At 42.7% G+C, this 14072-nt stretch overlaps 1 protein-coding gene across 2 annotated transcripts in view; it reads right to left on the bottom strand.

Moving 5' to 3' along the window:
- Positions 1-393: 393 nt before the first annotated feature.
- LOC120516790 (acylphosphatase-2-like) overlaps positions 394-14072 on the bottom strand; it is a 116669-nt gene continuing 102990 nt past the window's right edge. Inside the window, exon 4 of one of the 2 annotated variants that reach the window (XM_039738731.1) lies at positions 394-838. In XM_039738731.1, the coding sequence (XP_039594665.1) occupies positions 724-838 (115 nt within the window). In that variant the 3' untranslated portion in view covers positions 394-723. The remainder of the gene's footprint in view (positions 839-14072) is intronic. The other variant, XM_039738733.1, reaches the window with a different exon arrangement.

Below are 14072 nucleotides of genomic sequence, written 5' to 3' on the forward strand. Positions count from 1 at the left end.
AGCTCAAGCTATGTACTTTTATAACATTTATTTCAAAAAGGTATCGACTTTACAGAAAACACAACTCCCACATCCGGTGTAATGTCACTGGTGGACTAATGCAAAATGGCATTACAGGGGGTGTGTAAGCTGGGTAAGAGAATGGAGGGAATACGTCAACTCGTAGAATGACAAGCTATTCAGAAGCCTTTAGGTGGGGTAAACAGGCTGCTGTTGCTTCTCGGTGGCAGAAATCCAATATGCGATTGGCAGCATACCATCTTTACTCCTCTGAGCCACTAGAAAGGGACAGGGAGTCCCAGTGGGGAGATGTGTGAAGGGAGACGGGCAAGACCGTACTGAGACAGGACCACAGGACCCTCTGAATGTAACCTAACGGTGAACACCACAGAATTGAAAAATCAAACGTCACCACAGCTTTATTATAATTACACTGCTACAATCATAAATCCTTGGAGTTTATATCTTGAAATAATCTCTATGTTACATTTCACAGTTCATAAATATGAGATTAAAAAGTATATCCAGATTTCGTGAGTAACCGACCCAACAGATTAACACTCAAGTTGGCACAAATACACAATTTTCTGATTACTGGGTAAGGAACTCGGTCACTGGGTAAAGGTCATACGTTTTATTCACCTTCTCAGCTTAGCATTAAAATGTGGCCACAGTAAAGATGAGCTGAACTGTGATCACAAGATGGTTTTCTAGGGGTTGTCCTCAGTAGCGGGTGGAGAAGCCCTTGTAGTCTAACTTGGAGATTTCCTTTTCATTGGAGAAGTCAGCCCGGTCGATGCGAGAGCTCGGACTCCCCACTCTGCTGAGCCAGTTCTTCCTGTCAATAAAGCACAAGACATAAGGTTACATTAGAGACCTCTAAACCGAAAGTATTCATTCTCTTAAAACACTTGGCTGTTAAAGTACCCCCGAGTGCAGACGCAGCTAATGATGAATTTGGATCAAACCTTGAGCCTGCCGTTTAAAAAGACATCACCCACCTTCAGAGCATTAGCTCCGTTTCTATCATAATGCTCCCGATTTGCTTTTTGTCGACTTAACTGATTAGCAACCATTTTGATAAATGGGAACCGATTGGGCCAGAGGAAGAGGCCCACAGGAAGTTGCTGGTGTCTGGGGCTGACGGACGGGTAAACTCCACGTCGGTTAACTTCCTGTCTTTGTCGGCTGCTCTGTCGGAGCTGGAGGTGTGCCTTCAGCCCACGAAGCAGCGTTTGTCACAGGTGCTACGTGCCCTCCGGGTGGAGTTGCAAGTACTGGAGATGAAGGCGGTCACGTCAATCGAAGCGCTCTTGATGGTGATTAAACGGCGCGACGCTGGATTCTTCAGCCGGAGGTGTACGGCGGGGAAGGTGAGTACAGTCGTCCCTGTACAGCATGAAGGAGGGTCTGCTGAAATTGGCTTTGATACCAACGATCAGCAACAAGTAAGCAGACCTCCGACAGTGGATGGGGTGCAGGGGGCTGTGGGGAGATGAGGGGAGAGACAGCGAGAGGGCTGGCAGGACACGGGATGTTGAGTGCCCCAGGTCCTAGAGCCCTCCGCTCCGAGTCGGCAGCAGTCTCGTGCCGCTCTACAGGGACGCAGACGGGAAGGAGTCTCTTTCTTTGCAATAAGGAGACTCAGACCGTCAGGGCGTCCCAGAGTGACAGGAGGAATCGAAGGGTGAATGCCGGTTCCCCTGATACGATGGGACGTGGTGCTGGGAGCATCCTTTCGAGTGCTGGCCGCCCTCTGCAGGGGCAGAGGGAACCCGTGAGGTCAGCGGAGAGGAAAGGTCTGCAGGCGGTCTCGTCTAATCCACCGACAGGAGGGACACGGAACCCACAGAGGGGGTGCCGAACAGGCAAGTGCCAGGGTGCCGGTCGGAGGGGGAGGGGTGCTGCCAGTGAGTGGCACAAGGGGACGCCAGGGAAGGGTGTCCAGGCAGCGGCTCTGCCCCGTCTTTCTGTTTATTGCAGGACCGGACCCTGGACGAGCAGTAGGACCCGCTTCGTTGGGAACCTGCCCTCATACGACAGGCCGTCTGATGAGAGGACTCTACGCTGGCATGGGGGTGCCGAGTGGCTCCAACCAAAGGGGCACGAAAACCTCGGAGGGGGTGCGAGGCACAGGAGGACACCAAGTGGTGATGTCCAGGTTGCGTCTCCGCCCCTATGCCTGTTGGGAGAACAGGGCCGGACCCCGGCTTCCCAGGAGTAGGACTTCCTCCCGAGTGGTCTTCGCTGGCTGTGGGGCACTGTCAGGGATGCCAGGGGCGACGAACCGGCCAGGATGCCCTGAAGGACCGGAAGAGGGTCTACGCCCACCCTGGATCACATGGGGGCCGCCACCTTGCTTGCTTTGGGGGCCACGGGTAGGGGCTTGGAAGCCCAACCCTGTAGGGGCCCGTGGTCACCGCCAGGGGGCGCCCTAATGCCTTGGGAACCCTGGACCTCAGCACTTCCGCCACACTGGGGCGTGTCCAAGGAGGAGTGCCGGGAAACACCTGGACCCCATCCGGGGTGGAATAAAAGGGGCTGCCTCCCTGCATTCGGGGCTGGAGTCGGGTGGAAGCAGGACGAAGCAGAGGAGAGTGTGGAGGCAGCCCGAAGAAAGGTGTTGTGTGGCCAGGATTTTGGGGGGTTTGTGTGCACTGACTATTGTAAATATTGTAAAATAAACGTGTGGTGGTGACTTTGCACATGTCTGCCTGTCTGTGTTCAGGCCACGTCCACAACACATATACATATATATACATATACATACATATATACATTGTGGACGCTGGCCCGGACACAGACAGACGGACAACATAGTTCCACCCAACACACTGTTTATTTACAACAATATACAAATTATTTTCGTGCACTCACAAACCCCAGTGCCTCCAGCACCGAATTCCCAATGTCTAGGCCACACAGTCCTGTGCCTCTCTTTCTCCTGGCCGCCTCCAGTCCTCACTCCAGCTCCGTCCTCTTCCACCCGACTTCTGCCAATGACTGGAGGGAGGTGGCCCCTTAAATGGGAACCCGGATGGGCTCCAGCTGCTTCCCGGCAATCAGTCCTAGCCACACCCCAGTGTGGCGGAAGTGCCGGCTGTGCACCGGGTGTCCCCTGTCGTCTTCCACCACACCAGGAAGTGCTGGGCTCCAGGGTTCTTCAGGCACCTGGGCGCTGCCTGGCGGTGGCCACGGGCCCCTACAGGGTCATGCAGAGGTGCAACACCTTGAAGCCTCACAAGCAATATTGCGCAGAAGCACATAACCAATATTGATTTCAAAGTCTTTGTACTAAATATGAAAATAAATTCATACATTTCCCTTTCAGTGCTTTAGCTACATTGGTCTAATCGCTGCACTAAAAATACTTCCTAGGAATAGAAATTGGAAGCAAGCAGAATGTGTTGACACAGTAGCTTCCGCCTCCTCAAATGTATCTTTTCTGCACAGTACAGCTGCAATGGCTTTTCAAAATAATAAAAAAAAAACATTCCTGTATAACAGAACTTACATTTATCACATACTAGCAAAATACCCGCGTTTCGCAGCGGAGAAGTAGTGTGTTAAAGAAGTTATGAAAAAGAAAAAGAAACATTTTAAAAATAACGTAACATGATTGTCAGTGTAATTGTTTTGTGAGTGTTATGAGTGTTGCTGTCATCAAGGATTTGATTATCATTATTTCTTTCAATCAGGTTCGTATTTGGAGGATGTGTTGTGTTCAAGTTACATTCCGTGTTTGTCAACCGTTGTAAAGATAACAGGTTTCATTCATCGAAGTGTTCACTACCCAAATCGGTACTCGTGAATCTAAGATGTTTAACAGGCATTCCCGGTATTAAGTTGTGGATTTGCCTGTGAATATTTAGCGGCAGCGTGTCTATTGGATTGCTGCTGATGGATGGCATTATATGGGCAGGCAATCAATTACGTGGGAGGCGTGGGTATGGGTGACGCAATATAGGCAGGCAGCCAACTACGTGGGAGGTGTGGTGATGGGGGACGCAACTCCGCCTCACACGGCAACCAAGCTGCAGGCTATGGCCGTATATATTTATGTAAGTAGGATTCAGTTATGACCATTACGCGTAGAATTTCGAAATGAAACCTGCTTAACTTTTGTAAGTAAGCTGTAAGGAATTAGCCTGCCAAATGTCAGCCTTCTACCTACACGGGAAGTTGGAGAATTAGTAATGAGTCAGTGAGTCAGTCAGTCAGTCAGTGAGGGCTTTGCCTTTTATTAGTATATATATTAACTAGCAAAATACCCGCGCTTTGCAGCGGCGAAGTACTGCATTAAAATTTTTATCAAGAATAAAATTTAACCTTTTTAAACTGAGGGAAAATATGCCAATAATTATTTGCTAAGGATCTCTTTGTATACCACATTGTGAGTTCGGCCCTCCGGTTGTAATATGACCAAGCTGTGTGCTGAGCTTACTCTTGAGCATGCAACTTACAGTTGGCCATGTGAACAGTAATCTTGTCTCAAATCTCATAGCTTGGATTGCTGCTGTCATAATCGGTTTGAGTTTCATGGTTTGTTTCAATTACGACAGTATTTGCAGGATTTGTTGTACTGAAGTGACATTCGGCATCTTTCAAGCGTTGTAAGCACACAACCGGTTTCAGCGATAAAATCACATCCAGCTTGTGAGAGTTTAAATATTCATAAACATCAAAGTGTCCACTACTGAAATCGTCACCTGTGAATCTAAGATGTTTAAGTGGCATTGGTGGTTGTCGAAAGGTGTAAAATATTTGGCCATTTCAGTATACTTGAAAGCGACAACCGAACAATTCAGTGGCAGCCATCAACTCACATGCAGAACCATAGGTGAAGGGCTTAAGCATTTCACTCTTCTAGTGCTCCTGTGTAGTATAATTATCTCCTGTACCGTCATCAGTCCACACATTGAACCTGTCCCAGTCATTCAATACATAAGACACAATGTTCCTCCGGATATCAAGAGTGAGCCTGATATGGCCGTGCAATATGTAACAAAGAGAATGGAAAAGGTAGGTGGTATCTCCGGGCATGGAAACCACTTGGTAAGTGATAGTTCTTTGATCGATGGTGATCACCTCTATAGACATGTTAATGGGGGTACGGTTGGAATGATAAAGGAAATGGGTACATGAGCAATGTAAAGTAAGTGTAAAATACCTATACAATAATTATAATTGTAATAAACAAACAATTAGAAAGCGGAGAAGCCGTGGATTAAACAAAAAGGCTGTAGTTATCAGTAGGGAGACGTGAATCCCGTGGCGAAGCAAGGAAGGGAATGTAGAGACTGGAGCGACGGACGGCCTTATATAGGCAGGCAGCCAACAGCGTGGGAGGCGTTGGGATGGGGACCGCGCCGCCTCACACGGTGACCGAGCTGCAGGCTATGGACGTATATATGTACGTAAGTAGGATTCAGGTAGCGTTGGGAACCCGTGTACCAAATTTCTTGAAGTTGGGCCCATAAGTAACAAAGACTGTTGAAAAGTTCAATATGGCGGCCGACAGTGGCATCATACCACGAAATAAGTGCGTACATTGGTTTCGGTTAGTGCAGGGAAGCCGCCAACCAAATTTCGAGAAGATGGGGCCATAAATAAGAAAGTTCAACATGGCGGATGTTGTTGACCGTTATGACCTTTAAGCGTAGAATTTCGAAATGAAACCTGCTTAACTTTTGTAAGTAACCTGTAAGGAATGAGCCTGCTAAATTTCAGTCTTCTACCTATACGGGAAGTTGGAGAATTAGTGATGTTGGAAAATTCAATATGGTGGCTGACAGTGGCGTCATACCACGGAAATAAGTACGTACATTGGTTTCGGTTAGCTCAGGGAAGCCACCTACCAAATTTCGTGAAGATGGGGCCGCAAATAAGAAAGTTGAACATGGCGGACGTTGTTGACCATTATGACCGTTACGCGCAGAATTTCGAAATGAAACCTGCTTAATTGTTGTAAGTAAGCTATAAGGACTGGGCCCGCCAAATTTCAGCCTTCTACCTACACGGGAAGTTGGAGAATTAGTGACGTTGGAAAGTTCAATATGGCGGCTGACAGTGGTGGCATACCACCGAAATAAGTATGTACATTGGTTTTGGTTAGCGCAGGGAAGCCACCTACCAAATTTCGTGAAGATGGGGCCATGAATAAGAAAGTTCAATATGGCGTACGTTGTTGATCGTTATGACCATTACGTGTAGAATGAAACCTGGCCAACTTTTGTAGGTAAGCTGTAAGGAATGGGCCTGCCAAATTTCAGCCTTCTACCTACACGGGAAGTTGGAGAATTAGTGACGTTTGGAAAATTCAATATGGCGGCCGACAGTGGCGTCATACCACCGAAATAAGTACGTACATCGGTTTTGGTTAGCGCAGGGAAGGCACCTACCAAATTTCGTGAAGATGGGACCATAAATAAGAAAGTTCAACATGGCGGACGTTGTCGACCGTTATGACCGTTACGTATAGAATTTCGAAATGAAACCTGCTTAACTTTTGTAAGTAAGCTGTAAGGAATGAGCCTGCTAAATTTCAGCCTTCTACCTACATGGGAAGTTGGAGAATTAGTGATGAGTCAGTAAGTCAGTCAGTCCGTCAGTCAGTAAAGGGCTTTGCCTTTTATTATTATAGATACATTTCAGTGAGCATACTCTAGAGCATTCAGTAGTCTCCCGATTATGATTTTTTTTTCAGTTTTGTTGTGTAGCACTTATTAAATTATTATTATATAGTTTTGCCTTTTAATATTAGTTTTTATTTCTATATTTTTTGACCTTATTTGGAAATTCAGTTTAGTTTTACTTTTCCTTCATTGTGTATTTTTAGTGTTAATCTAGTTTTTATTTCACAAAGACATTTGAATTTTATTTTTATATCTATTAGTTTCACTTTTCGTTTTAGTACTTATGGTATGGTTAAAGAGCTACTATGGAGTTTAGTTTTGTGTCACAATCAGACAGAACTGTATACTTAACGGGTTAGGATATGAGTTTAAAAACTTACTACACTACATTGTTTACTATTTGGTTTTGTTTTTGTCTGATAAAAACACGCATAATCAAAACCAGATACTGAATATGAACAATTTTAAACAATTTTATCATTTTTAAAGTATTTTCTATGTCATTTATGCTGAACAAATCTGGGCTGACTGTTGACACTTTTTATCTGTTCCTTTTATTGCCCAGAATGGGGCAATTTGTAATAAACCTTTGGTGAATTTTAAGGTTTGAGTGTTTATTTTACTCTAAATGCCTATGCCACACAACATATCTCACTGCAAGACAATGTGCTTATAATGAATGCCTTCAATATTGCATTCAAAATTCTCTTCTGATTCCATCTCAGGCACATACAATTTATAGACAGAATTTGGCCACCTGAAGGCCCGAAAAGATATCAAAAATCAGAAATTAGATTTTACTGTGTTCTGACAGGTGTGATCATGAAAATCATGGAGGCTTAGGAAGATTATAAAATTTAAATTTTTAAAATTATATTTTAAAATATAATTCTGCTACCTGACTATTTTCACAATATCAGGAATTTTGATCTGTGAATATAAACTAAAAAAAGATAAATTAATAAATATATAATAAATACAAAAACACATTAGTATGTTTAGTTATTCTACCAGTTGGCAGACTCTCTTCACCTACCTATGTAGTTCAGTACAGACATTGCCAACTCTGGAATTTTACAACTTTTTACGACTTTTTTAAAGCAAAAGCGATTGGTCAGTAACAATATGTTGATCTTGTATGATGACCGTCAGTCTCTCGATCAGTGCAGTTTTATTTTCAGAAAGGATTTCTCCTGTACAAAGTGGAAGGTGAATTATTGTCAACAAAAAACAAGCAGTAATAAACTGAAACATTACTCACTCGTGATTTTTCTGTCCATACGGTAAAGGTTTTGTTGAGCTGCACATTCCGATTTCAGATGTTTGAATTACATTTTGATATACAAAAAGCGCAAAAAGAAGTGGCACAGTAAATCGCTTTCTATTTCACACGCCTTACATGCCCGTGTTCAGCTCATCACCATAAATGCTGTGTGAACACCCACCCTCCATCACCAGCCGCCATTCACTGGATGAATATATGCGGGCAGCTCATGGTGGATGACGTTCTGTTTTAGAGTTAAAAGTTAGAAGGGTTAAAGACTAACAGCAAGAATATTCATTTGAAAATCGAAAACTAAAAATATTTTTAGTACATTATTATTTTATTTCAGTTAGTCTTTCCAGCTACTTTAATAGTTTTGTTAAGTTTTTGTTTTTCATTTCGGTTTTGTTAATTATTTTATTTCAGTTTGCAAGATTTTTTTTTTTAAGAATAGTTTCAGTTTTGATTTTAGTTTTCGTTAACTATAATAACCTTGGTAGCACTCCTAATCGATCAAAGGGCACACAGACATTTGTGTTGAAGATGAGTGCCAATAACATTCATCCTTCGTTTACTTTTTAAGTATCCTGGGCATTAATTCTGCGATATCATTTTTCTGAAAGAAAACATACGAAAAAAGTCAAAATTTACTGTGTAGTAAATACTGTAGTGGACGGTCGGGACGTCCTGATTATGGAAGGACCAGGGGAGAGAGTACCTCCAGGACTTCACTTTAACTTAATACTTAATACTGATACTCTGTATGTTCAATTCTTCATAATAATTATTCACAGTGGCTCCAAAATCCATACTGACCGCTACTCTCTCTTCGGTTTCTTTTTCCGGTTTCTTTGTGGTGGCGGCCTGCGCCACCACCACCTACTCAAAGCATCAGGATGCACCAACATTGATGGACTGAAAGCCAGAAGTCTACGTGACCATCATCATCAGGTCCTTCCATGAAAACCCTAAATACAAAGAGGACTGTTTGACTTATGTTAGGTAGATTGCCCAGAGGGGACTGGGCGGTCTCTTGGTCTGGAACCCCTACAGATTTTATTTTTTTCTCCAGCCTTTGGAGTTTTTTTTGTTTTTTCTGTCCACCCTGGCCATCGGACCTTACTCTTATTCTATGTTAATTAATGTTAACTTATGTTTATCTTTTATTGTGTCTTCTATTTCTCTATTCATTTTGTAAAGCACTTTGAGCTACATTTTTTGTATGAATATGTGCTATATAAATAAATGTTGATTGATTGACAGTTTCTCCCTCAGACCGATAGAAGGGCCACAAGTGATGAGCATGGAAGCTCAACCCAGCTGGGGCCCGTGGCTGTGGCCAGGGGGTGCCTGGACTTTTACAGGGCCGTATTTGGCAGCACTTCTGCCACACCTGGAAGTTCTGCTGGAATAAGCTAGTTGGGCACCTGGAGTCCTTCGGGGTGCCCTATAAAAGGAGCCAGTCACCACCACTCAAGGGCCTGAGTCAGGAGGAAAACGACAAAGCCTGTATGGAGGACTGAAGGTGGGAATGAAGGGACTGTGTTGGGGGTTTCTGCTCTGTGTTGGACCGTGTAAATAAAAGTGTGTGTTGATTGCTAAACTTGTGTCAAGCCAGTCCGTTTCGGATTTAGGGCAGCTGTACCTGCCCAGGCATAACAGTACGTATTTGGTAAAATCACTAAGTACTTCATAGTATGATGTTTCCAATGACTGTGATTGATTTATTTTCTGTTAAAAGAAAGTTGGCAGTACGCATCCATTGTAGGAATTAAAAGCATATTCGACAGGTGACATTCAACCTGAACCTTGAGTGCAAATTAAGAAATGGAAGCATAATAATAAACTTGAACTCATTGATCTCTGCAGATGCAGGTCACGACAGTCTTCTTGACATTTAAGCCTCGATTAGCATAAGAATGTTAAAGAAAATGATCTGTTATGTTTCAAGGATCTCACGAGTAAGAAGGCAGACGAAAGAGCCATATTGCAGAACACAGACAGCATTCATTTTAAATAACAGTGTCAGAAATGTTTTGTAAGGTTTGCCTTTTCCCAATCTCTATATGACACTCCACCCACAACAAATGAGAACCCACACCATCTGTTGCTTCTGATTCCAAGCCTGTTTCTGTGTAAAATTGAGAAAATTCTACAATTCTGCTGTATGTCACTCCGTCCTCAGCCTTTCTGAATCAGTGACACACACTATCGGGACAAGAATGGTCTACTTGGGCAGCAGTAGCTCATTCGGTAGAGCGGGTGGTCCAGCAATCGGAGGGTCGCAGGTTCGATCCTGGCTCCCGGCATGAGAAGGCAGCTGTTGTGTCCTTGGGCAAGACACTTAACCTACCTTGCCTGCTGGTGGTGGTCGGAAGGATTGGTGGCGCCAGTGTTCGGCAGCCTCACTTCTGTCAGTGTGCCCCAGGGCAGCTGTGGCTACATAGTAGCTTATCATCACCAGCGTATGAATGTGTGTGTGAATGGGTGAATGACTGTTGTGTTGTAAAGCGCCTAGGGGGGTTCTTGAACTCTAGTTAGGCGCTATATCAAATACAGGCCATTTACCATTTTTACCATTTTACTTGCGTTTTTATTACTGTGACACAGTACATTTTGATATCCTGTAACAGGGAGCTCATAAATTGTTTGACTTTAAACAATTGATTAAGAAAAAAGAATCATTCTGATCTTATATTGCATTTTTCTTACACTGTACTAAAAAATCAGGGGAATACAGTATGGTGTACTTTTTTGAAACATGTAATTTCAATCAACTTATATGCTAAACAGCAGTCACCTTCTAGATGTAATTACTTTCACAATGTCATTTATGTCAGGGAAGACAGGAGAGGCAGAGCCTCACCTGTCATCATGAAAAGTAAAAAAAAACTAATAATGATATAACAAAATAAATTTGTCCACCTGTCTGCGCTATAAATTTGTCTTCTGTATGATTAAAATAATTTTGATCATTTTTATAGTCAAAATTGCTGAATCTGCGCATTTCCTGTTCAAATACAGGGGAGAAACGCGAAGAGCAGCAATGAGGAGGCTCGCCTCACCTCGGACGGCACTCTCTCTCACACACACGGGGCTGATACATGCAGTTGGTGCGTACCTGTTGCTGTCTCTCTGTGTGTCGCCAATATAATGTTTGCAGAGACGTTTATTATACACCCTGACTTTCCACAGCCTGGCTAATATCTTTAATGAATGTGTGTGATATATTTAGTCTTGCTGATTAGACATAAAACCACAGTGAAAAGGCACAAGGTGAGGCAGACAGTACCGTGCAGCCCTGAAGGGGCGCATGTGAGACCAACAGGAGCGCATTGCTGCTGTTCTACTATGCAGAGGCTCTGGGCACCAATAAGTTAGCGACATCAGAAAGTCAGGTGCACTGCAGCGCTCCGTTTATTTTTATTTTTTGCTCCAACTGAGTGGCAAAATAGAAGATTAAGATTTTTAAAACTAAAGGAAAATAAGGAAGACTTTTACAAGAAAGCGACAGAGATTTTCATGGAGAAGGACAGGCACATGGACTTCATTTACAGTGGTGTGAAAAACTATTTGCCCCCTTCCTGATTTCTTATTCTTTTGCATGTTTGTCACACAAAATGTTTCTGATCATCAAACACATTTAACCATTAGTCAAATATAACACAAGTAAACACAAAATGCAGTTTTTAAAATGATGGTTTTTATTATTTAGGGAGAAAAAAAATCCAAACCTACATGGCCCTGTGTGAAAAAGTAATTGCCCCCTTGTTAAAAAATAACCTAACTGTGGTGTATCACACCTGAGTTCAATTTCCGTAGCCACCCCCAGGCCTGATTACTGCCACACCTGTTTCAATCAAGAAATCACTTAAATAGGAGCTGCCTGACACAGAGAAGTAGACCAAAGACACCTCAAAAGCTAGACATCATGCCAAGATCCAAAGAAATTCAGGAACAAATGAGAACAGAAGTCATTGAGATCTATCAGTCTGGTAAAGGTTATAAAGCTTTTTCTAAAGCTTTGGGACTCCAGCAAACCACAGTGAGAGCCATTATCCACAAATGGCAAAAACATGGAACAGTGGTGAACCTTCTCAGGTGTGGCCGGCCGACCAAACTTACCCCAAGAGCGCAGAGACGACTCATCCGAGAGGTCACAAAAGACCCCAGGACAAAGTCTAAAGAACTGCAGGCCTCACTTGCCTCAATTAAGGTCAGTGTTCACGACTCCACCATAAGAAAGAGACTGGGCAAAAACGGCCTGCATGCTTAACCACTGTTAAGCAAAAAGAACATTAGGGCTCATCTCAATTTTGCTAAGAAACATCTCAATGATTGCCAAGACTTTTGGGAAAATACCTTGTGGACTGATGAGACAAAAGTGGAACTTTTGGAAGGCAAATGTCCGTTACATCTGGCGTAAAAGGAACACAGCATTTCAGAAAAGAACATCATACCAACAGTAAAATATGGTGGTGGTAGTGTGATGGTCTGGGGTTGTTTTGCTGCTTCAGGACCTGGAAGGCTTGCTGTGACAGATGGAACCATGAATTCTACTGTCTACCAAAAAATCCTGAAGGAGAATGTCCGGCCATCTGTTCGTCAACTCAAGCTGAAGTGATCTTGGGTGCTGCAACAGGACAATGACCCAAAACACACCAGCAAATCCACCTCTGAATGGCTGAAGAAAAACAAAATGAAGACTTTGGAGTGGCCTAGTCAAAGTCCTGACCTGAATCCAATTGAGATGCTATGGCATGACCTTAAAAAGGCGGTTCATGCTAGAAAACCCTCAAATAAAGCTGAATTACAACAATTCTGCAAAGATGAGTGGGCCAAAATTCCTCCAGAGCGCAGTAAAAGACTCATTGCAAGTTATCGCAAACGCTTGATTGCAGTTATTGCTGCTAAGGGTGGCCCAACCAGTTATTAGGTTCAGGGGGCAATTACTTTTTCACACAGGGCCATGTAGGTTTGGATTTTTTTCTCCTAAATAATAAAACCATCATTTAAAAACTGCATTTTGTGTTTACTTGTGTTATATTTGACTAATGGTTAAATGTGTTTGATGATCAGAAACATTTTGTGTGACAAACATGCAAAAGAATAAGAAATCAGGAAGGGGGCAAATAGTTTTTCACACCACTGTACAAATAAAGGTAAGACCATAAATGGTTTTCAATTTTATAAAAAATGGGATCAGACTAAGAAAAAAAACAATCCAATATTTAAAAACTAAATTTTGACCTTAAATAAAATATTCTTTTCATTTTCTTGTTATCCTTTTGTTGAACAGTCTGTATTAAAATGGTTAAAGCATCAGAATTAAAAGCTTTTAAAAACATCTAAGATCAAAATTGAAATCCGCTTTTTGTGTACACCACTCTATACTTTCATTTGTATCTAATGAGTATGAATTGTGGAATTGTAAGAGCAAATTTAGAACACATGGAGCGTGAGGAGCAAATGCGCTCTCTCCGCGATAAATGTAACGTTATTTCTTAGCCAAATCTGCACCTTACCTATCTGTGTGTAAAGAATGCTGATGAGATATGAAACATAACCAGTAGTCAATGTGCATGCTGTCTGCCAGCTGAATAGTGAATAAGCTACTCTTTTGGGTTCATATATTTGTAAATGTCACTCTGAAGGAGTCAGTGCCTCACCAGCCATGAACCTCACCGCACATCACTGTTTTCTTCATTAAAGTATACAAATTTGTCTCCGTGGTAGACATATCAATGTCCCTTTTACTCACACTGTAATAAAAAAATGGGGCAATAGGCAAATAGTTGAGTTTATGGAAACATGTATAGCCTAACCCAAGATGATCTTCTGAATGTAATTACTTTAATGGTGTCATCAGTATTTCATATTCTTTTCACCATTAAAGTATACCAATCACCCCTTCTGGCAGACATGTCACAGTGCACACGTTGATGTGGTTGTAGTGCCTTTCAGAGGCATGAAAATGTGTTATGAAGACTCAAGGGGAAAAAACTACAATCTAAGGTGGCAGAGAAGCACTGCAAGGTTTTAAACTGTAAGCACAACTTAATCACAGGATGCACATTCAGAAAAGAGAAAATGTTCAGCAAAAGCTGAAGGTGAACAAACGTCCTCAATTGGTTTGTGTTTCATGTTCATAGCTTAAAATTTTCTAATAACTA

Source organism: Polypterus senegalus, chromosome 16, assembly GCF_016835505.1.
Source record: "Polypterus senegalus isolate Bchr_013 chromosome 16, ASM1683550v1, whole genome shotgun sequence".
NCBI classification, from domain to species: Eukaryota; Metazoa; Chordata; class Cladistia; order Polypteriformes; family Polypteridae; genus Polypterus; species Polypterus senegalus.